Here is a 22,194-nt window from a genome sequence, read left to right on the forward strand (position 1 = left end):
TGCTCCGATTCATCATTTCGATGGAGGTAGTGCAAGCAATGCCTTTGTTTACATTTGCCGTCAGTCGAGGGTGATTTTGCAATGTTATCGGGGTGCCGAAAAATACCATCAGTCCAAATGATGGTGTGCTTTCTGAAACCTGACCCAAGATTGGGCACCACCAAGTACCCACGCTGGCCGCATGAGAAAGCAGTCAAACCAGTGATGTTGGCATGAGACTAGAGTCATGTATGGGCCAAGATCAGGTAAGGATGGCAGGTTTCTTTCCAGAAAGGAAAGTGAACTAGTTGGATTTTAATGGCAACTCAAGACCATCATGGTCTTTGTCTTTAATTTTTTTTTAAATGGAAGATTAAGTTTCTCAAGATGTCAGAGAGAAATCTGGATCTCTGTCCTGTGGATAACAAAGGCCACATGTCTGGATAAGCAATAGTACATGATCATAGGTGAATTGGTTTGGTATGAATCCACTGGAAGGTTTGTCATTTTTGAATTTAAGAAATGACACTGTGGGCGGATTCTTATAGGGGCCTGAGTGACATGGTTTGTGTGTGATATGTGGCAGATTGGAACAGTAAGTGCAGTGAGGCCCATCTCAATATTGAAATAAACTTGAGCCATCTTTTATGCCTTTCACAAGAGGACAGAGGGCTGAGGAAGTTATGAGGGGCACAGATAGGGCAAAATAGGGAGGAACATTTCCTCTTAGTAGTGTGTCAATAACCATGCAGCACAGTTTTACCTTAAGCAGGCAGGTTAGAGGGGATTTGAGGATTTCATATTTTTCTGAGGGTATGGGCACCTGCAATTCATTGCTTTAAAGGACAGTAGAGGCAGGAACACTAAGTAGTATTTAGCTGAGCACTTGAAATACCAGCATATACATGGCTACAGTCCAAGTGCTGGAAAATGGGACTAGAATGGATGGTTGCTTAATGACTAACAAAGACATGACAAATCAAAGTGACATCTTCTGAGCAGTTAAAAACTCTTTAATTCTCTATGACTCTCTCTGACCAAATCCATCAAACAAGCTCAACACTGAGAAAACTCTGTACAGAAACCAGAGCAAGGACCTGGCAAATTCAAATAGATGCTTGCTCCAACAAACCTCCATGTTGGAAACCATGCACCAACATCTCTGGGCATGATCCATGTGCACATGCACACAGACATTTGCATCTGACATGTACCAGCCTCTGAAAACCCTTAGAGCACATCTCTGACCCTGTCACAGAATGCTGCTGCACCTATCATCGCAATGCTGCAGCAAGGAGACTATGCACTCAGAGACATATGCCAGCTTATGGACTGAGCCTGGCTATCAAAGCACTCACTGACCCTGACCATACTCACAGTGTCCTTGCCTTGCATTACTTTGCCTTGTTGTTTGAGCTTTGCCCGACCAAGGCAAGACAAGGCAGGGATGCTGTGTGAGAGAGAAAGAGGCAGATATCATGGAAGATGAAAGCAGATGGCACAGTTATTGCTGTTGGCGTAGTGGGGAGATTTCCTGAGCAAGTGAGTAGGCACCACAGAGGGCATGCAACATTAGTGGCATCAGGGGTTGGGTGGGTGACAACAGATGGAAAGATAATGCAGGCAATTGAGAGAGTGGTAGAGTAGGCAGAGTCTTGATGAGAGGTGGCTACATAAACAGAGATAGAGTGAATGTGAGGTGTCAGAGGGAACAAAGTGGTGTTTAACCTGGTAGAGTGGATAAAGACATTATCCCTCTTCATAAAGTGCTGGCCATACCTCTGTAAAGCTAACCCATGTAGGATTCTCAGACTAGGCTGGCTTGATCTGGTGCCATGGCCTCCGTTGCAAAGATCGGTGTGAGAGATGCTATGGGATGCATCAGGTCATTAATGAGGTGAGTTTGATAAAATACAGAGAGACAATTCATTGTGCCTGGTGGTGACAGCACCTCCGAAAAACTCAATACAATGTGGACTGAGCCGAAAAAAAAACGATGATTCAGGCCTACAGTCAGGTGTAAATAGAATATGTCCCACTATTCTTCCAAGATTTTTCATTTGGAATAGGATTTGGAGGAGCTTTTGAGGTTCACATCTCTGAATGTGATTGTCCAAATATTGCATAAGGTAATGATCAAAGACGCTAGTTGCGTTACACGAATGACCAAGCTGTGTGTGATTGTCCAATGCAGCCATAGTTGTTTTCTATCATAGTGAAGCCTGAGGTTTTGACAGGTTTATAAATAAAGGAATAATGGACAAAAGCCAAGTAGTCTTGTGAAACAGGCTGAATGAAGTCCAAACTCACCGAGTATAGTTTCCAATTCTGTGCACCAGAAGAAATTGGACTATGTGCCCAAAGCAGAACAAGCACAAGGGCACACGATTTCTCTGTCTACCTCCAGTTTTGAACAGAGGGGCAACATTTAGAGAATGGACATAAGAATGAACGCCAGTGTTTGAGGAATAAGGCAGCCAGAAAAATCAGAGAAATGTCAGAGTTTCCTGGTCTCAGAAGGACTGAGAGGTAACCTTAATGAGCTAATATATTGTAAGTAGCTTGAAAAAGTTATAACTAGAAAAGAACTTTAATTTAAACTTCAAAGTTTTGTCAAGGAGCCTGAATGTCAATCTAGTGAAAGACAAATTCAGGACTTAAATACTTAGAAGCTCTTCCTCATATATATGTTTTATTGGCCTCAAGATGATGAGTAAAAATATCCAGAATTAATTGGAAGGCTAGAGTGCTGGTTCTTTATTTCTCGAAGAAACAAAGGATTTAATGGCCTTTCGTTTGTGCTTATCAAATGAAATGTGTTTGTGAGATTGAAGATATTGGAGATTACAAACAAGCTAGTAGCACTCTGGAAGCAGGGAAAAATATACTGATGCAATTCAAATGCTGACATGGAAATCTATGAAACAGGAGAAAATTGGTCTCATTAAGGAATGCATCATGCAAGGAAAATAGTAAGCAGGACTCTACCATCACTCAAATGGAATTCAATGCTGGTTGTTCGGCTATAATGCACGTTTCGTCAGTGCGAATTGGCTAGAACATAATTGATGAACTGTGGATGTTGCTTGGATAACGTGAACTTTCTACTGAACGGGTATAGCATTTTTCTATAAGCGGTTTTCCACAGCTCGATTTTCAATAGCACGAGATTGCAGAGGAACACAAATCATCGCTTTATGGCATAATGACCTGTAAAACTGAAAAAGTGATGATTTTCAAATAAGTTGCTTACATGGAGAAAGAAGATGATTCAAGATGGCAGCAGCAATAGGAAGTGTTCAGGTTCTGTGCCCATATGTTCCCGGTCCCGCTCATCTGGCCAGTCGCATTCTTCATAGCTCCTTTTTTGTTTTGCTTCTTCATTTCTGTTTTGTATCAAAGTTCACCTTTGCTTCTTTTCTGCAGCTGTGGTGGAGGAAGCTAGTTCTGAAGGCATGCTGTGGCAGTGTGGTGGATCCAGATGTCTGTTCCTCATGGCTATTGTGGCCATGGGTTTATCGTAGGCTTCACTGTCGGTGGGTCTGATCCATTCCTCAGTGATCTCAGTGGCGGCTATAACGGTGGTGGTATGGTGGTTCTGGTTCATTCCTCATGGCTATGGCAGCAGTGTGACAACTTTGGGCGCCAACTAATGTGACAATGGCTTCAGCATTGGTGACTTGGTGGGTCCGGTCTGTCCCTCCTCGCAATGGCAGTGACGCTTTGGCAGTGGCCGTGGAGGGAACAAATGATGAACCTTGTCCTAACTTTGTCTCAGTTACTTATTCTTATAATTTTTGTAATTAAGACAATGCCGAATCGTGTTGACTTATACACGTCTCATTGTATATTCATGAATGAAAGTGACAGTAAATTGTTAGTCTTTTCTATTCTAAAAATTAGTAGCTGATGCAGATGTCAACAAGCACTCTAGTACTAATCCACGTGATCCATCTCTGGGATGTCACAGCATTAACATGAAGGGATCACAGCAAAGCCAATCCCCCTTTGTCCCCAATAATCAAAAGTCAACATTTCAGAATTTGTTATAGCTAGAACATAAAATCCAATGATACAAACAGAGGGAGAAAAAAATGTAAAGCTACAGCATTAAAATGCACTTTACTTTGATAGAAAACATGCCTTCATTCCACTGGCTGTCACTGTGGTTTTCCTTGCATGTTGAAATACTATTTTTCCCAGCATTGCCTGAGGGCCAAAAGTTCTCTGCAGATTACCAAAATGTCCATCGGTATTGGGATTGATTAATGATTCTTCACATCATCAACATTTAATTGCTTTGGTAATGGAGCATCAAATGGTCTGATAGATTTATTTTTGTGTGAGTATGTTCACTATGGAAATGAAGTGAAATCATTGCAGCCGTGCAGTATTGTCATCAATTCTTGCACAGGGTTCATTCAGTGTATACCCATCTTCAAAGTGTTCCAATAATACCACTGAGGAAACTTCAAAAATACCAACTTTTGCAATCAGGTATCCTTGCTTGGGTTACCTTTTTTTTTGCAAGTTCATCACTCATTGTTTGGTCTATATTTTCTGTGTCTTTTTATACGAAGATGAAGTAGGTTGTTCTGAAGAAGGGTCATTGGACATGAAACATTAACTCTGTTTTCTCTACAGATGCTGCCAGACCTGTTGAGTTTTGGAGCAAATTGGGTTTTGTTTCTGATTGCCAGCATTAGCAGGGTTTTTTTTAAAAATAAGTAGGATGTGCACTGCTAGTATTCTTCCTTCAGCTATTTCATACTGTGTGGTATTGAATTGTGCACATCTGTGGTTTTTTCTGAGTAATGACAACACCCAGCATACCTACACTTTTCCAAATATGCTGATTGATTTCCTCTTCAGTTTTGGTAGGGGGTATTCACACTTGGTGTTTGAATGAGCAATAATCCGAACTTTAAAATATAATTTGGGAAAGTCAATATCAGTGATGTACAATGGGAATACTAAATCAACAGCAAAATGTTCTTGGTACATTAAGGCAAATACCAGAAGTCTAGAAATTAAAATTTGTACCAATATGTACAACCAATCCTTTTGAACAACTGGAATTGCTCACTCAAAACTGGTATAGTCATTGACAATGAATTTCTAAAAGTAACATTTAATAGAGCTTTCTGGGGTTGGCTTATAAATCGGTATTTTTTTCAAAGAGATTATAGTGAACAGATATTGAGGAGGAAAGGCTCTGAAAGATGACAGAGAGGAAGGAATATGTTATATTTACATTGTGTAATTCATAACCTTCATATATCCTAAAACACTTAAAAAATCAATTAAACTCTTGCAGGATTTACAGACAGCATAGGATGGTTCTTTTCCTCCTCTTGACCACACAAAGACAGATACGCTCCTAATAATGTGTTTTAACCCATAATTTCAGGGACTGTCAAGAGGAGATAAATGACCAGTTTTTTCCTGAGTTTTGAAAAGGATAAATAAATATGTCTTACGCAATACCCAAACTTCATTCATAACTGTATCCATTCACATGTCACATACCCAGTTACACACACAATTCCAAAAGGAGGTTCTCTCCACAGATGCTGCCAGACCTGCTGAGCTTTTCCAGCAATTCCTGTTTTTGTTTCCAAAAGAGGTAACATGCATTTAGGTGTCGAAATTGCTTGCCACACTTGCTTCTCTCGAGATGAAGTCAGGCAAATGATTCAGGCTCTGATTTGTTCTTGGTTGGCTGAAAAAATATAGAGTTTACAGACTAATGAATCTGAATTCACAGCATCTTGTTGCTTGATGGCGTAATTTTGACTAAGTTCACTCCATTTGAGGTTGTTGCCAAAATGCCTGACTAAAATTCTGGTTTGGTTCTTCAAGTACATTAACAGATGAAGGTTGGAGAACGAGCCCAAGTTCTCTACTTTGCTGATCCGGATCTCTCTCTCTCTCTCCTACTGCTTCAAAAATATGCCTGAGTAAATGTCCCTTTTTAGAAACCTGACCAGAATATCTATTTCTTGCTGCCCTCAAAAATGGTCTCTGAAGACTTGGTCATTGACACAAATTTGTGTTCAAATTTCACTCTTTCACGTGTCATTTTAAGAGTAAAGTTCTGACACACTCATTCTTTCAATTTTCACCTGAAGTTGAGAAGTCTTATGGATTATTTTGAACCAGTTTTTTGATTATTTGGATAAAAACAATCAATCCAGGAATGATGTGTTAAATTTCAGAGATGTATCATTGGTAGATCACAAACACTTGCCCAGCTAGGTGTTACTACTAGACGAGACTGGTTACAGAATGAAAACTGGTTTGATACACTCGTTTTAATTCAAACTGGAATGCTTTCATTGAAACATAAACTCAGAAGGCTTCAGATTTGATTTTAACAAGTAGGTAGTAGATTATTACATGAAATTAAAGAAATTTAAATCATATCAATCTAATTTAGATAACAAAAGTCCTTGTTAGACTGAGCAAAAGCTTATTTTTTAAATGTATTTATCAGATAGTGAGGTCGCTGGCCTGCCCAGTATTTATTGGCCATTCCAAATTGCCAAGAGAATAATTCAGAATCAATCACATTGCTGTGGGCCCGGAGTCACATACAGGCCAGACCAGGTAAGGATGGCAATTCCCTTCCTTAAAGGACATTAGTGAACCAGGTGGGGTTTTCTGACAACTGACAATAGTTATTAGGCATAATTACACTCAATTCCAGACTTTTCGTAAAATTCAAATTCCACAGATTCAAATCCCATTCATTACCTGGGTCTCTGGATTAATAGTCTAGTGATAAGACCACGAGGCATTACCTCCCTTTAATTTGTTGTTCTAAACTAAAATCAATCCTTGTTTACTCTAAACCAAAGAGCTAACTTTCAATGTTTTCTCTCTCCTGTTGTAAAATCTCACAGTATCAACAAACGTCTATAACACACTGGTAACTATATACGGATTTAAAATATGGTTCTGGAAAGACTGACCTAGTTTTTTTTAACACCTTCTCAAAAGAGACCAACACCCATGTGCCACTGGTTTAAACTCCAAACTATCAAATTAATATATTAATACAAATAAAAAAAATCTCACACCTTTCGTCACAATGCATTTAATCCCTTGTCCAAACATTCAGACTGGTTTCCGGGACCTTGTGCAAATCTTTCCAACCAACAAACATGGAAAAGGCCTCTCGACATCTTGACTGCAGTTTGCTTTACAACTGCAGTGCTCATTCTATAAAAACTGAAGTCTATATTTTGTGGGTGTGACATACATCTACTGTAGTGAAAAGCAACTTATTTCTACCTGACAGAGTGAAAAGGGTTATACTTAAATGTCTCATCTGAAAGACAGTGTTTGCCCTGTGAAAGGTACTGCGTGGGGTCTAGATTAGAGTGGTGCTGGAAAAGCACAGCAGGTCAGCTGGCATCCCAGGAGCAGGAAAATCAATGTTTCAGGCAAAAGCCCTTTATCAGGGATGAGGCTGGGAGCCTTGGGGGTGGAGAAATAATTGGGAGGGGGTTAGGGCTGGGGAGAAGGTGGTTGTGAGTGCAAAAAGGTGGATGGAGGTGGGGGTGAAGGCGATAGGTTGGACAGGAGGGTAGAGCAGTTAGATGGGAAGGAAGATTGACAGGTGGAACAGGTCATAAAGACGGTGCTGAGCTGGAAGTTTGGAACTGCGGTAAGCTGGAGGGAGGGGAAATGAGGAAACTGGTGAAGCCCACATTGATGCCCTGGGGTTGAAAGGTCCTGAGTTGGAAGATGAGCTGTTCTTCCTCCAGGTGTGAGAGAGCGGTGGTGGAGGTGGCCCAGGACCTGCATGTCCTCAGCAGAGTGGGAAGGGGGAGTTGAAATGTTCGGACACGAGGCGGTGGGGTTGATTGATGTGGGTATCCCGGAGATGTTCTCTGAAGCATTCTGCGAGCAGGCGTCCAGTCTCCCCAACGTAGAGGAGACTGCATCGGGAGCAACAGATACCATAAATGACATTTGTGGATGTGCAAGTGAAACATTGATGGATGTGGAAGGCTTCTTTGTGGCCTTGGATGGAGGTGAGGGGGAGCCCATCTTTCGGATGGACTCCCAACCATTTCCCACCTCTTCCTCCACTACATTGATGACTGCATTGGTGCCACCTCGTGCTCTCGCGAAAAGGTTGAGCAGTTCATCAACTTCATCAACACATTCCACCAGGACCTTAAATTCACCTGGACCATCACTGACACCTCCCTCCCCTTCCTGGACCTCTCCATCTCCAACGATGACAGACTCAACATTGACCCACCGACTCCCACAACGACCTGGATTACACCTCCTCCCACCCTATCTCCTACAAAAATGCTGTCCCATATCCCCAATTCCTCCATCACTGCTGCATCTGCTCCCAGGAGATCCAGTCCCACCAAAGAACACACCAGATGGTCACCTTCTTTAAAGACTGCAATTTTCCCGACCAATGTGGTTGAAAATGCCCTCCAACACATCTCATCCACAGCCTGCACCTCTGCACTCAAATCACGCTCCTTCAACTGCAACAAGGACAGAACCCTCCTGGTCCTCATCTTCCACCCCAACAACCTTCACACAAATCGCATCATCCGCCAACATTTTCGCCGCCTACAAATGGAACCCACCACCAGGGATATATTTCCTTCCCCATCCTACCGCTTTCTGCAAAGACCATTCCCTCCGTGACTACCTGGTCAGGTCCACACTCCCCAACAACCAATCCTCCCTTCGTGGCACCTTCCCCTGCCACCACAGGAATCGCAAAACCTGTGCCCACACCTCCCACTTCCGTCCAAAGCCCCAAAGGAGCCTTCCACATCCAAAGTTTCATCTGCACTTCCACCCATGTCATTTATTGCATCCGTTGCTCCCGATGCGGTCTCCTCTACATTGGGGAGATTGGACGCCTTCTCACAGAACGCTTCAGAGAACATCCTTGGAATACCCGCACCAATCAACCCCACCACCCCGTGCTGAACATTTCAACTCTCCCTCCCACTCTGTCAAGGACACGCAGGTCCTGAGCCTCCTCCACTGCCACTCCCTCACCACCTGACTCCTGGAGGAAGAACGCCTCATCTTCCGCCTCAGGACTCTTCAACGCATGGCATCAATATGGTCTTCACGAGTTTCCTCATTTCCCCAGTTCCAACCTTCCAGCTCAGCACCATCGTCATGACCTGTCCCATCTATCTGCTATACCCTCCTCTCTGACCTATCACCTTCATCCCCACCTCCATCCAGCTATTGCACTCTCAGTCACCTTCTCCCCAGCCCTAACCCTCTCACATTTATCAATCCACCTTGGAGCGTCCTAGTCTCATTCTTGATTTTCCTGCTCCTCGGATGCTGCCAGACCTGCTATGCTTTTCCAGTACTGCTCTAACCTTGACTCTAATATCCAGCATCTACAGTACCCAACTCTGCCTGAAGAGAATGTATGGATTTGTTCATGGTGGGCTGAAGGGCCTGTGCCAATGCTCTGCAATGTCAGCTCAGACAAACATCAGTGCTGATCCAGAACACCAAACAAGATGATATCTTTTCAAATGGGCATGATCTCTCATGGTCTTCTAATTCAGAAGCAAGATGGTTTATTTATAATGAAACAATTGAAATAGTATATTTCACCACCAGGGATACATTCACAAAATATCACATTTCATAGAATCGCTATAGTGTGGAAACAGGCCATTCGGCCCAACAAGTCCACACTGACTTTCCGAAGAGTACCCCACGATGATCCATTCCCGTATCCAATTACTTTACATTTCCCCCTGACTAATACACCTAACCTACACATCCATAATGTAGCATGGCCAATTCACCTAACCTGCATATCTTGGATTGTGGGAGGAAACTGAAGTACCCAGAGGCAACTCACACAGACACAGGGAGAATGTTCAAACTCCACACAGACAGTTGTCCAAGGCTGGAATTGAACCTGGGTTCCTGGCACTGCGAGGCAGCAGTGCTAACCACTGAGCCAACATGCTGCCATTTGCTCCGAGGGTTGTGAACGATCAAGTAAGCAAAGGACAACAATGAACAAATCTCTTTAAGACCATAACTATTATCAGGCACAGTGAAAAAGCATGCACCTGAGGCAATAGTTAAAAATTATTTCAAATGGGATGTGCGTGTCACTGGCAAGCCCAGCTCTTTTTGGCCACTTCTAAGTGCTTTGAACTGAGCAGCTTGCTGAGTAGTTTCATTGGGTGCTGAACAGTCAACTGAATTATTGTGGATCTGAAGTCACATATAGTCCAAATAAGCAGAAGATGACAGATCACCTTCCTTCAAAGGACAGTAGAAGGAACCACATTTCTTTTTACACCAGTTGACAATAGTTGTCATGGTCACCAGCACAGATTCTGTATGTTGCAAATTTATGACTAAATACTAGCAAATATTCTGGTGAGGCCTCGACTGATGATCCTCAGAGCATTAGCTTGACCTTCTGTATAATTATGTGAGTCGCATGACTATTGGGCTACTCGCACTGTCAAGCAGAGGATGAAGAAAGGAAAAACAGCAATATAAGAATATCAGAAGTCGAAGGAGTAGGCGTTCAGTCCTCCTGCCATCCTCACCATCCAATAAGATCTTAACTGAATGATCAGCTGAGATCTGAGCAAATGATTGATTGAAAGTGAAGAAACAGAAGATACCTCATCAGAAAATCAGGAGATGAGTGAGACCAAATAGAGTAAAGATATTTAAAAAGAAACTGAAGAATGGCAGACAGACCAGAATAGAAAAAAAACTCAAACCTTCCTGAGTCATTACATTTAATCATGTACCTAGATATTTAAATTTTAACAAAAAGAGAATTTTGCAAAAGGTGGGATCCATAATGACTTGGCAAAATTTAAGTTGTACATATCAATGCAATGGGACTGATATGAATATGCTTGATAATAAAAACAAAAGTACTGTGGATTCCAGAAATCTGAAATTAAAAGAGAAAAATTTTGGAGAAACTCGACAGGTCTGGGGGAATCTGCCAAGAATATGAGAGAGAGAGAATGTTTTGAGTCTGAAAACACTTTACTTCTGAAAAAGAGTTCTGAAGAAAAGGTTTATTGGAATTAATTATTTTAAGTAAACATTAATCCTGTTCCTTCCTGCAGAATGTTCTCTCTTTAATTTTGAATATGATTGAAAAATCTATACAGTAACCCTCAATTTTATGGTTTGGCCCCTGAGAATTCTGCTGTAGCTCCAGTAACATTTTACTGAAAGAAGCAGACTCACAATGCATCATGCCTTCAATGACTTTGAGAATCCTTGGGTGATTTTAAAAAGCAGAAGCATTCAATGGATGTCAGAGTTGAAGATGCCAAACAATTCTGTCAGAAAAATATTGAAAATGGGAGTCAAAAATTGGGAGTGGCTGCTGCCCTGGTCCAGGAAGTATAATAGCGGTCAGTAAGATGAGAAGAAGGTGGAGCGCCTCCATAGATGTAAAATGGGCCCAATCATATTGTCTGCCACCATTTGAAACTACAGGTCGTTCTGCTGCAACATGCATTTCGTCAACGTGAATTGGCTACAACGAGATTGACAAATAGGGGGCACTGTTTCTCAAGTGCAAACTTTTAAAATGTGTGTTGGTTATAGTGTGATTAGATTGCCAAACCTCCAAGTGCTATTTGTATTGTGCAATTCTAATATAGCACGGTCTCACACAGCAACACGACTATTGCACTATTGAAGAAGTGACTGCGTTGCCATATTTTCTAACAGTACCGAGAGTTGGGAAACCTCAAAATGCGGGTCAGCCCCATGTGTAACTCCCCTCAAAATAATGCAAAATTTACTATTGTTTGTATTAGACAATATCAGTCTGAGGAAGAGATACATAAAAATGCGATGAATTTTTGATCGACATGCATTCAAGAGTAGGAACCTCTAGTTTTGAGTGAAGTGGTGCAGACAAACTTCTGAAATAAGCTGTTTAGACGAGTTTTTACATCGTCACCTTTAGTCATTCCTGCTGTAATGCATATACACTGATAATGGTATCACCAAGCACTTCAGCCCAGCCTGTTTCATCAGCAAGAACTATTCACCCAGCAAACCCCATTCTCAGTAAAGCAGTGCATTGGTACAGACCTGGAGTGAGATCCAGGCAGGTTTTCTCATCACAACCTTGTAGAGAATCCAAGGTACGTGTCACTTGGCTGCCGAAATCCTCCCCGCCGTTCATGCATTCCCTCTGCAGCTGTTGGCGAAGGTCGTCAATGTCGTACTCATATCCGTCGAGTATCGGCGTCTCCCGGATACTGATGGAGCCGCTGGAGTTGTGACCCTGCAGTCGGGTGTTCCGCACGCTCTCCCGAGTCTGCCCGGCCATCAGCACTGATGGGATGTAATGGATTTCGTTTGCTGCCTCTGCACTGGCACTTTTCTGTGGCTGTGGAACACGGCGCCGCTTGCACCATCTCCGCCGAGTGTACAGAATCATCACAAGGAACAAAATTGCCAATAGCAAGGCGATCATCCCTGCCTGGAAAAGAATGCAAGAAAACGTCATCAATCCGACAACAGTAATAGGTTTAATTCAGCAGAATACAAATCACAGATCTTGCCTTTCGTGTGAAAGGTCTCTATGAGTGTTCAAAATTACAATTAGCAATGATGCTGGAGTGTGGATGATAACCCAAGTATGAGCCTATCCTCCAGCAAAATTAGTGTCTACACAGATCAACAGTGAAAGGGAATTCTGAATGTATTTAGGCAATGTCTGAATACATTTATCAGTCAAGCAACTGATCCTCAAATCCACTCATACATTCTCTCTGTCGCAATGTTGCATCTCTGTCTCTATCAATATTCTTCTGGTTACTGTGATATGAATATTCCTGTGTTGTACCTCCGAGAAATCTGTTGAAAACAACAGACAAATGTTGTCAACTCTTACTCATACGCTTTGGATCTTGAAACCTGTCGAATATATTGGATCTTTCTTCTTAACGTTTTGAACTTATTTTCCGACATTTTCAACTTATAAAAATCCTACTTGGCTGCAATCAAAATGTTCTGCCCATTGCAGCTCTCACACAGTTTATAAGCTTACAAACAACAGCATGAACACTGACCTACTTTTCTGATTACAGAGGCTCAGGACTCTTGAGATATCACTCTGTTACATCCTAATTTTAAGATTTGGAGGTGCCGGTGTTGGATGGGGGTGTATAAAGTTAAAAATCACGCAACACCAAGTTATAATCCAACAGATTTTAAGGACATTATTTGAGAAGGCAAAAAAAAAATCCCTGCATTCTCATAGGAGGGACAATAAATACAAGTCCAGGTGAATCAATCCTTCAAAATCTTTCTATGAATCCAGGTAGATATGCACTTAGTTAGAGATTAAAGATATAATTTTCATATCCCCTTAGTCAGTGGTAGGTAGTATAATGATGGCAGGAACAAATACAGAATAGAAGTTTACAATGCTGATGGCAATCAATTGAAAAATAATTTCAGCAAAATTATTTGCATCATCAGAAAAGAGAAGAAAATGTCATTTGACAGACCTTAGTTCAGAATTCAAATGGGTATACAATGCAATTATAACACAAGTGGTGCTCGCCGCTAACAAAATGCCACCATCAAACCAAAATGACGTCCTGTCTATAACATTAATGAATCAGGTCACACTTGAATTTCAGTCCCTGTGTGGTGCTAGGTATGTAGACTGTATATCACAAAGACTGATGAATGGTATTAAACAGCATCTTTCTTCAGCTAACACTTCCAAACCTCACAACAGTGTCCAACAGTTGACGTGATTCAGCAACTGGACATTTGCTAAATAATCCTGAGTGTAAGTAGCATTAATGTCGACAACCAATTAAGGATTGTCACTCAGGCTTATGCCATGTCACATGTGGTGTGCAAAAAAACTACATATATTAATACATGAAGGCATTTTTTCTTTGCAGGCGGAAAGAACATATGCACACACTGCATACATTTCAAATCAACAAAACAAGTGAATTTATTCTCCAATTAATTTCTCAGAGCAGGCAAGTTCCAGAGTCTTTAGTACTATTGCCAGAATGATACCAGGGCCACAGCCTTCACAGTATCCAGTGCCTCCAACTGTTTCTTGACATCACATGGAGTGAATCGATTTGGCTGGGGACTATGACCTGGGATGCTGGGGACCACTGGAAGAGGCCAAGATGGATCATCCATTTGGCACCACTGGCTGAAGATTGTTGTGAATTCTTCGAGCCTTATCGTTTGCAATGATGCTTTGGGCTCTTCCATCATTAAGGGTGGGGATATTTGTGGATCCCACTTCTCTAATGAAATGTTTAATTGTTTATCACCATTCATGACTTGATATGGCCAGACAGCAGAGCTTAGATCTGATCTGTTGATTATGGGTTTATTTAGCTCTGTCAGTCACTTGTTGCTTGTGCTGATGGGCATGCAAGTAGTCCCGTTTGGTAGCTTCACCAGGTTGACACCTAGTTTTGAATTAGGCTGGTGCTGCTCCTAGCCTGCCCTGCACTCTCTGTTGAACCAAGGTTGACCACCTGGCTTGATGGTCATGGTGGATTTGGGGGGATATGCTGGATGATGAGGTTACAGATTGTGTTGGAGAACAACTTTGCTGCTGTTGATAGTCACAGCACATAAGTAGATTCTCATTTCCAGATATTTTATTGAATTCAAATCTGCCATGGTGGGATTTGATGCCCAGGCTTGATTTGCTCAATTTGTTTGAATTTTTTTCCCATTTCACACTGCAAAAGTGACACACAACGTGGTGGAGGTTAACCTCAATATGAAGATGGTACTGGGTCTCCACAAGAACTGTGCGGTGGTCACTTTTACTGATACCGTAAAGAACAGATGTATCTGCAGCTGGTACATTAGTAAGGATAAAGTCAAAGAGGTGTTTTTCATTTTATTGGTTCCCTCACCACCTGCAACAGATCCTGTCTAGCAGCTGTATCCTTTCGGACCAGACCAGCGCAATCACTAATGGGTGGCCTCTGAAATCCTCCAGCCAGAATACATTTTGCGCTTTGTGACTCTCACTGTTTCCTCCAAGTGCTGTCCCTCATAGGGGAGCACCGATTCATCCATCAAGGGGGGGACAGTATGTGGCAGGAGGTCTCCTTGACCATGATGAACCAGAAGCCATGAGTCTTCACAGATTCTGCAGTCAATGTTAAGGACCCCCAGGGTAAGTCCATCCCAACTGTATACCACTGTGTCACAACATCAGCTGGGTCTGTCCTGTCGATGGAACAGGACATGTGCATAGATAGTGATTATGGTGTCTGAGACATTGTCTGTAAGTGAGCATGACTATGGCTCTAGCCCCAGATGTTAGTAAGGAGGAATTTGCATTGCCAAAAGGAGCACGAACAGCCAAGTTTCTGGTATTGAGACTGGCTCTAATTCAACGAGGGGTACGCCGATTCCAAGAGATCAATTGTGTTAGAGGATTCTGTAGTCAGAGGGAAAGACAGACGTTTCTGCGGCCAGCAGAGAAAAAGCAGAATGGTGTGTTGTTTCCCTAGTGCCAGGATCAAGGATGTATGAGAGAGGGTGCAGAATGTTCTCACGGGGAAGAGGGGCCAGCAGGAGGTCATTGTCCATATTGGAACCAATGACATTGGAAGGGAAAAGGTTGAGACTCTGAAGGGAGATTAGAGAGAGTTCGGCAGAAATTTAAAAAGGACGTCCTCATGCGTAGTAATATCTGGATTACTCCCAGTGCTCTGAGCAAGTGAGGGCAGGAATAGAAGGATAGAGCAGATGAATGCATGGCTGAGGAGCTGGTGTATGGAAGAAGGATTCACATTTTTGGATCATTAGAATCTCTTTTGGGGTAGAAGTGACCTGTACAAGGACGGATTGCACCTAAATTGGAAGGGGACTAATATACTGGCAGGGAAATTTACTAGAACTGCTTGGGAGGATTTAAACTAGTAAGGTGGGGGGAGGGGGTGGGACCCAGGGAGATAGTGAGGAAAGAGATCACTCTGAGACGGGTACAGCTGAGAACAGAAGTGAGTCAAACAGTCAGGGCAGGCAGGGACAAGGTAGGACTAATAAATTAAACTGCATTTATTTCAATGCAAAGGGCCTAACAGGGAAGGCAGATGAACTCAGGGCATGGTTAGGAACATGGGACTGTGTTATCATAGCAATTACAGAAACATGGCTCAGGAATGGGCAGGACTGGCAGCTAGGTAAAAACAATAACTGCAGATGCTGGAAAGCAAATACTGGATTAGAGGTGCTGGAAGATCACAGCTGTTCAGGCAGCATCCAACGAGCAGCGAAATCGACGTTTCGGGCAAAAGCCCTTCATCAGGAATAAAGGCAGTGAGCCTGAAGCGTGGAGAGATAAGCTAGAGGAGGGTGGGGAAGGGGAGAAAGTAGCATAGAGTACAATGGGTGAGTGCGGGAGGAGATGAAGGTGATAGGTCTAGGAGGAGAGGGTGGAGTGGATAGGTGGAAAAGGAGCTAGGCAGGTAGGACAAGTCCGGACAAGTCAAGGAGACAGTGCTGAGCTGGAAGTTTGAAACTAGGATGAGGTGGGGGAAGGGGAAATGAGGAAGCTGTTGAAGTCCACATTGATGCCCTGGGGTTGAAGTGTTCCGAGGCGGAAGATGAGGCGTTCTTCCTCCAGGCATCTGGTGGTGAGGGAGCGGCGGTGAAGGAGGCCCAGGACTTCCATGTCCTCGGCAGAGTGGGAGGGGGAGTTGAAATGTTGGGCCACGGGGCGGTTTGGTTGATTGGTGCGGGTGTCCCGGAGATGTTCCCTAAAGCGCTCTGCTAGGAGGCGCCCAGTCTCCCCAATGTAGAGGAGACCACATCGGGAGCAATGGATACAATAAATGATATTGGTGGATGTGCAGGTGAAACTTTGATGGATGTGGAAGGCTCCTTTAGGGCCTTGGATAGAGGTGAGGGAGGAGGTGTGGGCGCAGGTTTTACAGTTCCTGCGGTGACAGGGGAAAGTGCCAGGATGGGAGGGTGGGTCGTAGGGGGGTGTGGACCTGACCAGGTAGTCACGGAGGGAACGGTCTTTGTGGAAGGCAGAAAGGGGTGGGGAGGGAAATATATCCCTGGTGGTGGGGTCTTTTTGGAGGTGGCGGAAATGTTGGCGGATGATTTGGTTTATGCGAAGGTTTGTAGGGTGGAAGGTGAGCACCAGGGGCGTTCTGTCCTTGTTACGGTTGGAGGGGTGGGGTCTGAGGGCAGAGGTGCAGGATGTGGACGAGATGCGTTGGAGGGCATCTTTAACTACGTGGGAAGGGAAATTGCGGTCTCTAAATGAGGAGGCCATCTGGTGTGTTCTATGGTGGAACTGGTCCTCCTGGGAGCAGATACGGCGGAGGCGGAGAAATTGGGAATACGGGATGGCATTTTTGCAAGAAGGATACAAATGCTACAGGAAGGATAGAAAGGGAGGCAAGAGGGGAGGGGGAGTAGCATTTTTGATAAGGGATAGCATTACAGCTGAGCTGAGGGAGGATATTCCCGGAAATACATCCAGGGAAGTTATTTGGGTAGAACTGAGAAATAAGAAAGGGATGATCACCTTATTAGGATTGTATTATAGACCCCCCAACAGTCAGAGGGAAATTGAGAAACGAACTTGTAAGGAGACCTCAGCTATCTATAAGAATAATAGGGTCGTTATGGTAGGGGATTTTAACTTTCCAAACATCGACTGGGACCGCCATAGTGTTCAAGGTTTAGATGGAGAGGAATTTCTTAAGTATGTAAAAGACAATTTTCTGATTCAGTATGTGGATGTACCTACTAGAGAAGGTGCAAAACATGACCTACTCTTGGGAAATAAGGCAGGGCAGGTGACTGAGGTGTCAGTGGGGGAGCACTTTGGCGCCAGCGACCAGAATTCTATTTGTTTTAAAATAGTGATGGAAAAGGATAGACCAGATCGAAAAGTTGAAGTTCTAAATTGGAGAAAGGCCAATTTTGACAGTATTGGGCAAGAAGTTTCAAAAGCTGATTGGAGGCAGATGTTCACAGGTAAAGGGACAACTGGAAATTGGGAAGCCTTCAGAAATGAGATAATAAGAATCCAGAGAAAGTATATTCCTGTCAGGTGAAAGGGAAGGCTGGTAGGTCTAGGGAATACTGGGTGACTAAAGAAATTGGGGGTTTGATTAAGAAAAAGGAAGCAAGCATATGTCAGGTATAGACAGGATAGATCGAGGGAATCCTTAGAAGAGTATAAAGAAAGTAGGAGTATACTTAAGAGGGAAATCAGGAGGGCAAAACAGGGACATGAGATAGCTTTGGCAAATAGAATTAAGGAGAATCCAAAGGGGTTTTACAAATATATTAAGGACAAAAGGGTAACTAGGGAGAGAATAGGGCCCCTCAAAGATCAGCAAGGCAGCCTGTGTGCAGCCACAGAAAATGGGGGAAGATACCAAATGAGTATTTTGCATCAGTATTTACTGTGGAAAAGGATATGGAAGATATAGACTGTAGGTAAATAGATGATGGCATCTTGCAAAATGTCCAGATTACAGAGGAGGAAGTGCTGGATGTCTTGAAACGGTTAAAAGTGGATAATTCCCCAGGACCTGATCAGGTGTACCCGAGAACACTGTGGGAAGCTAGAAAAGTGATTGCTGGACCTCTTGCTAAGATATTTGGTATCATCGATAGTCACAGGTGAGGTACCGGAAGACTGGAGGTTGGAAAACGTGGTGCCACTGTTTAAGAAGGGTGGTAAAGGCAAGCCAGGGAACTATAGACCGATGAGCCTGACCTCGCTGGTGGGCAAGGTGTTGGAGGGAATCCTGAGGGACAGGATGTGCATGTATTTGGAAAGGCAAGGACTGATTAGGGATAGTCAACATGACTGAGCGTGGAAAATCATGTCTCACTAACTTGATTGAGCTTTTTGAAGAAGTAAAAAGAAGATTGATGAGGACAGAGCAGTAGATGTGATCTATATGGGCTTCAGTAAGGCGTTTGACAAGATTCTCCATGGAAGACTGATTAGCAAGGTTAGATCTCATGGAATACAGGGAGAACTAGCCATTTGGATACAGAACTGGCTCAAAGGTAGAAGACAGAGGGTGGTGGTGGAGGGTTGTTTTTCAGACTGGAGGCCTGTGACCAGTGGAGTGCCACAAGAATTGGTGCTGGGCCCTCTACTTTTTGTCATTTACATAAATGATTTGGATACGAGCATAAGAGGTACAGTTAGTAAGTTTGCAGATGTCGCCAAAATTGGAGGTGTAGTGGATAGCGAAGAGGGTTACCTCAGATTACAACAGGATCTGGACCAGATGGGCCAATGGGCTGAGAAGTGGCAGATGGAGTTCAATTCAGATAAATGTGAGGTGCTGCATTTTGGGAAAGCAAATCTTAGCAGGACTTATACGCTTAATGGTAAGGTCCGAGGGAGTGTTGCTGAACAAAGAGATCTTGGAGTGCAGGTGCACAGTTCATTGAAAGTGGAGTAGCAGGTAGATAGGATAGTAAAGAAGGCATTTGGTATGCTTTCCTTTAATAGTCAGAGTATTGAGTACAGGAATTGGGAGATCACGTTGCGGCTGTACAGGACATTGGTTAGGCCACTGTTGGAATATTGCATGCAATTCTGGTCTTCTTCCTATCGGAAAGATGTTGTGAAACTTGAAAGGGTTCAGAAAAGATTCACAAGGATGTTACCAGGGTTGGAGGATCTGAGTTACAGGGAGAGGCTGAACAGGCTGGGGCTGTTTTCCCTGGTGTGTCGGAGGCTGAGGAGTGACCTTATAGAGGTTGACAAAATTATGAGGGGCATGGATAGGATAAATAGACAAAGTCTTTTCCCTGGGATCGGGGAGTCCAGAACTAGAGGGCATAAGTTTAGGGTGAGAGGGGAAAGATATAAAAGAGACCTAAGGGGCAACTTTTTCATGCAGAGGGTGGTGCATGAATGGGATGAGCTGCCAGAGGATGTGGTGGAGGCTGGTATAATTGCAACATTTAAGAGACATTTGGATGGGTATATGAATAGGAAGGGTTTGGAGGGATATGGGCTGGGTGCTGGCAAGTGGGGTTGGGATATCCGGTCGGCATGGACGGGTTGGACTGAAGGGTCTGTTTCCAGGCTATACATTTCTATGACTGTTTCAGCCATTGTCCTTTCTGGTGCCCAGGTCGATGCCAGGTGGTCTGTCCAGTTTCCCGTCTTTGTTGAGACTTGGTAGCAACTGATACAACTGAGTGGCCATTTGAGAGATAGCTGCGAGTCAACAATAGTGTGCCTGGAGTCACATGTAGGCCAGACCAGGTAAGGATGGTAGATTTCCTTGCCTTAAGGAGTTTGGTGAATCTGATTGATTTTTGGTAAAACAACAATGGTTTCACTTTCGTAAGTAGAAATTGAACAGTACAGCACATTACAGGCCCTTCAGCCCTTGACGCTGTGCTAACCTTTTATCCTACTCTAAGGTCAAACTAACCTACATATCCTTCATTTACTTTCAACCATGAGCCTATTCAAGAGTTGATTAAATGTCCCTAATGTATCTGACTCTGCTACCTTTCCTGGCAGTGCATTCTACGCACCCACCACTGAGTGTGAAGAACCTGCCTCTGACATCTCCCCAAACCTTCCTCTAATCCCCACTTGAAAGTTTTGCTCCCTTGTGATAGCCATTTCTGTCCTGGTAAAAAGTCTCTGACTATTCACTCTATCTATGCCTATCATCTTGTACACCTTAATCTAGTTGCCTCTCACCCTTCTTTGCTCCAATGAGAAAATTCTTAGCTCCCTTGACCTTTCTTCATAAGGCATACCATCCAGTGCAGGCAGCATCCTGATGAATCTTCTCTGCATCCTCTCTAAAGCTTCTACATCCTTCCTTTAATGAGACAACCAGAACTGAACAACCAATGTTGCAAGTATGGTCTAATCAGGGCTCTATAGAACTACAGCATAACCTCATGGCTCTTAAACTCAATCCCCCTGCTAATGAAAGCCAACTCAACATATGCCTTCTTAACAACCCTATCAACTTGGGTGAAAACTTTATGGGATCTAAGGACATGGACCCTAAGATCTCTCCATTCCTCCACATAGCCACGAATGCTTCCTTTAACTCTATTCTGCATTCAAATGTGATCTTCCAAATGAATTACTTCACACTTTTCCAGGTTGAACTCCATCTGCCACTTCAGTCCAGCTCTGCATCCTGTCAATGTCCCATTGCAGCTTACATCAGCCCTGCCCACCACTGTTTGTGTCATCAGCAAACCTACTAAACCACCCTTCCACTTCCTCATCCAAGTCATTTATAAAAATCACAAAGAGCAGGAGGTCCCAGATCAGATCCCTGTGGGACATCACTGGTCACCAAGCTCCAGGCTAAATACTTTCCATCTACTGCCATCCTCTCTTCAAGGGGCTAGCCAAATTTAGATCCAGACAGCCAGATTTTCCTGTATCTCATTCCTCCTTATTTTCTAAATGAACCTCTCATGGGGAACCTTATCAAACACCTTCCGAAAACCCATGTATACCACATCCACTGCTCTACCTTCATTTTGTTTTGTCACAGCCTCAAAAGAATTCAAAAAGGTTTGTGAGGAATGACCTGCCCCTCTCAAAGCCATGCTGATATCTCTAATCAAACTATGCTTGGAAAACCAATCATAAATCCTGTCTCAGACTCCTCTCCAATAGTTTGCCCACCACATATGTAAGACTAACTGGTGTGAAATTCCCAGGATTATCCCTATTCTGTTTCTTGTACAAGGGAAAATGATTTGCCAACCTCCAATCATCTGGCACTACTCCAGTGGACAGTGAGGATGCAAAGATCATCGCCAAACACACTGCAATCTCTTCCCTCGCCTCCTGTCATAACCTAGGGTATATTCCATCTGGTCCAGGGGATTTATCTAACTATGTTTTTCAAAATTTTCAGCACATCCTCCTTCTTAACATCAACCTGTTGGAGCATATCAGCCTGTTTCACACTGTCCTCACAAACAAGGTCCCTTTCAGTAGTGAATACTGAAATAAAGTATTCATTTAGGACTTCCCCTACCTCCTCCAACTCCAGGCACAAGTTCCCTCCACTATCCCTGATTTCTTACCCTCACTATGGCCATCCTCTTGTTCCATACATAAATGTAGAAGGTCTTAGGGTTTTCCTTAATTCTACCCACTAAAGCGTTTCTATCCCCCATTCT

The 22,194-nt window shown here is 43.3% G+C and overlaps 1 protein-coding gene across 1 annotated transcript in view; it reads right to left on the reverse strand.

Annotated features, from left to right (window-relative positions):
• Positions 1-22,194, reverse strand: part of astn1 (astrotactin 1) — a 2,276,897-nt gene that overhangs the window by 1,560,356 nt on the left and 694,347 nt on the right. The window contains exon 3 of the mRNA XM_072573509.1: positions 12,097-12,490. Within this exon, the coding sequence (XP_072429610.1) occupies positions 12,097-12,490 (394 nt within the window). The remainder of the gene's footprint in view (positions 1-12,096; positions 12,491-22,194) is intronic.

The sequence above is a fragment of the Chiloscyllium punctatum genome, chromosome 7 (genome assembly GCF_047496795.1).
Source record: "Chiloscyllium punctatum isolate Juve2018m chromosome 7, sChiPun1.3, whole genome shotgun sequence".
In the NCBI taxonomy this organism is placed as follows: Eukaryota; Metazoa; Chordata; class Chondrichthyes; order Orectolobiformes; family Hemiscylliidae; genus Chiloscyllium; species Chiloscyllium punctatum.